Source organism: Zeugodacus cucurbitae, unplaced genomic scaffold (assembly GCF_028554725.1).
Source record: "Zeugodacus cucurbitae isolate PBARC_wt_2022May unplaced genomic scaffold, idZeuCucr1.2 ctg00000019.1, whole genome shotgun sequence".
NCBI lineage: Eukaryota > Metazoa > Arthropoda > Insecta > Diptera > Tephritidae > Zeugodacus > Zeugodacus cucurbitae.
In genome coordinates this window covers 159,673-162,185 of record NW_026530832.1, presented here as the reverse complement: position 1 = coordinate 162,185, position 2,513 = coordinate 159,673, and the positions used below count along the sequence as shown (strand labels likewise).

The following is a 2,513-nucleotide window of genomic DNA, read 5'->3' as shown; positions in this document are numbered from 1 at the left end:
ACGATTTGTCGGACGACGTGGATTTCCTTTAAAAATTATGAGCGACAATGGAAAAAACTTTGTCGGAGCTCAAAGAGCCACAGAAAGGGAGTTTTTACAATTCAGCCAAGAAGTAGCCCCTGAAATTGTCAAAAAATATGCACCCCAAGGGATCGATTGGCAATTCATACCACCATGTTCTCCACACATGGGCGGACTTTGGGAATCAGCAGTAAAAAGCTTCAAATTCCATTTAAAGAAAACGGCAGGTAACCATAAGTTCAATTATGAGGAGTTTACCACACTACTCGCTCGTATCGAAGCCGTTCTTAACTCTAGACCTATCTCACCACTCTCGCAAGATCCCTACGACTTCACAGCCTTAACCCCAGGGCATTTTCTCAAAGGAGCACCCATTCTGGCCATACCTGAGCCAGGCGTGGAGTCGCTATCCTTATTAAACAGATGGGAACGAATTAAAATTCTCCATCATGATTTCAGCCGTAGATGGAAGGAAGACTATATCAAGGACCTCCACAAGAGATACCGCTGGAAAGTTCAAGGAAAAGAACCAAAACTTGGAGATTGTGTCCTTATACAAGACGATTGTCTCCCACCTTCGGAATGGCGACTTGGACGCATAAAGCAGCTTCACTACAGCTCCGACGGTCATGTTCGAGTAGTTGATCTCCGCACCCAAACCGGAACGCTAACCAGACCGCTCGTCAAATTATGCTTTCTGCCAAACGCCGAAGATAAAGAAACGTAAATATACTCGAAAACCGAATGTTAATTAATAAATCGTTAAAACAGATAAACCGCTTACAAACTCGAAACCTCGAACATCAAAAAACGCCATAAAACCCTAACATAAATGTCCGATAAGAAATAACAATCTATGCATGCCACATAACGTGGCACTCATGTTCATATTATTGTTGACTCCACAATACATATAACTAATATAACAATTTTTCTATACAGAGCAATATGGACGTAGAAATGGCATCACCATCAACGCCAACCATGCGTTCGGTTGTTCCCGCTCCGCGCCCTGGAACTGCCCCAATCGCAGCACGCCGGACCACCATTCCAACCGCCGTGCCTCAACCAACAACAGGCACCACCGCGCCAACGGCCCCGGGCAATAGCATGGCATCAACACCAGCATCACCCGCACTAACAGCGGATTTCCAGCGCATTCGATGCCCATTGTGTCGACGCCCGCATCGACTATCGCACTGCGGCATTTTTAAAGGCATGCCACCGATGCAACGCCAACAAGTTGCACAGGCACACGGCTATTGCCTAAATTGCCTGGGAACTACTCACGCAACGCAGGAGTGCCCGTCCAACAATCGCTGCCAAATCTGTGTGCGTTCGCATCACACGCTGCTGCACCGCACTACCAGACGCGACGCAGGGCGACAAGCGGCTCCTCGCACCAGTGATAACATCAGGCGTTCTCAAAGAGCGCCTTTGATACAATACCGCCGGCGTGGACCCCCGTCTGCAGAATCCCGTCACTGGCAACACCGTGCCACATCAGCACGACGTCAGCAGCCTAGGCCGCACTCCCGCCGGTCAACAGGCCTCAGCAGCGTCGTAGCCACGCTACAGCAGCTACAGCGGCTTCTAGGCTAAATATTCGCCTAGGGGGGCCGGGATGGCTAAATGAGTCTGAAGGAAGACGCACAGCCAAATCATTTCACCACACAGAAACACACCAATCACCACATAATCAAAAGCACCACACTGATATGTTACATTCACCTCATCACGAGAGAGAACACCACACACACACACACAAACATACACATACATCAACATGATGACACCACTCAGCACAAAAGTTCAACAAAAAGGAACGAGAAAGGATCTCGCGCCACCTTTCGTAGATATCAGCCGATCGCTCAGCATCTTCCGGTTTCCTTTAAACGTTTTAGATTTTGTTATACCACGTTTAATATTTAATATAACCATTCATCGCGACATTTGTTAAAATATATATATAAATTCTTCAAATTATATAGATTGAACTAAATAAATATTGTTATAATTCTTACCGAATTGAGTGCGTTTCGCTTTTCTTTAAAGAAGGTGACATAAGGTTACAGGAAAATAAGGTGAGAATATTGTTCAGGTACTCATACGACCTGTATAACCCCCTTTGCGCGCCGTGAAAAAATCGGTTTTTCACCACGCGCCAATGCATCAAATGCACCAAAATGCACCAAAAAAGTGGTGAATGGTACCAAAAATCCATCCACCAAATGCACCAAAAAATAGCGTAGTAAGTGGGTAGGGGTTATTATGCATTATTCGTCATTTTTTACGATCCCCAAAATCCAAAATTTTTGCCAGAATAAAATAATTAACATTAAAAAAAACATTAACATTAACATATTTTCAACAGAAAAAATCAAAACTTCAAAACATAAACAGTCAATATTGTCAAATTTATTTTTCTCAGTTCAGTTGATATTGAGATTTTCATAAGAACAGTTGTGTTGAACGGAGCGATTTGAATTTGT

General features: G+C 44.3%; 1 protein-coding gene across 1 annotated transcript; it reads left to right on the top strand.

Moving 5' to 3' along the window:
• Positions 1–603: 603 nt before the first annotated feature.
• LOC128923620 (uncharacterized) lies at positions 604–1,888 on the top strand. The gene is made up of 2 exons (XM_054235860.1): positions 604–744; positions 964–1,888. Exon 2 carries the CDS (start codon positions 970–972, stop codon positions 1,621–1,623), a length of 654 nt encoding a protein of 217 aa, XP_054091835.1. The 5' UTR covers positions 604–744; positions 964–969; the 3' UTR covers positions 1,624–1,888.
• The last annotated feature ends 625 nt before the right edge of the window (positions 1,889–2,513 follow it).

Bases quoted from the DNA above. Each gene is read 5' to 3' on its own strand.
- LOC128923620 (XM_054235860.1), top strand. From the start codon at position 970: ATGGACGTAGAAATGGCATCACCATCAACGCCAACCATGCGTTCGGTT.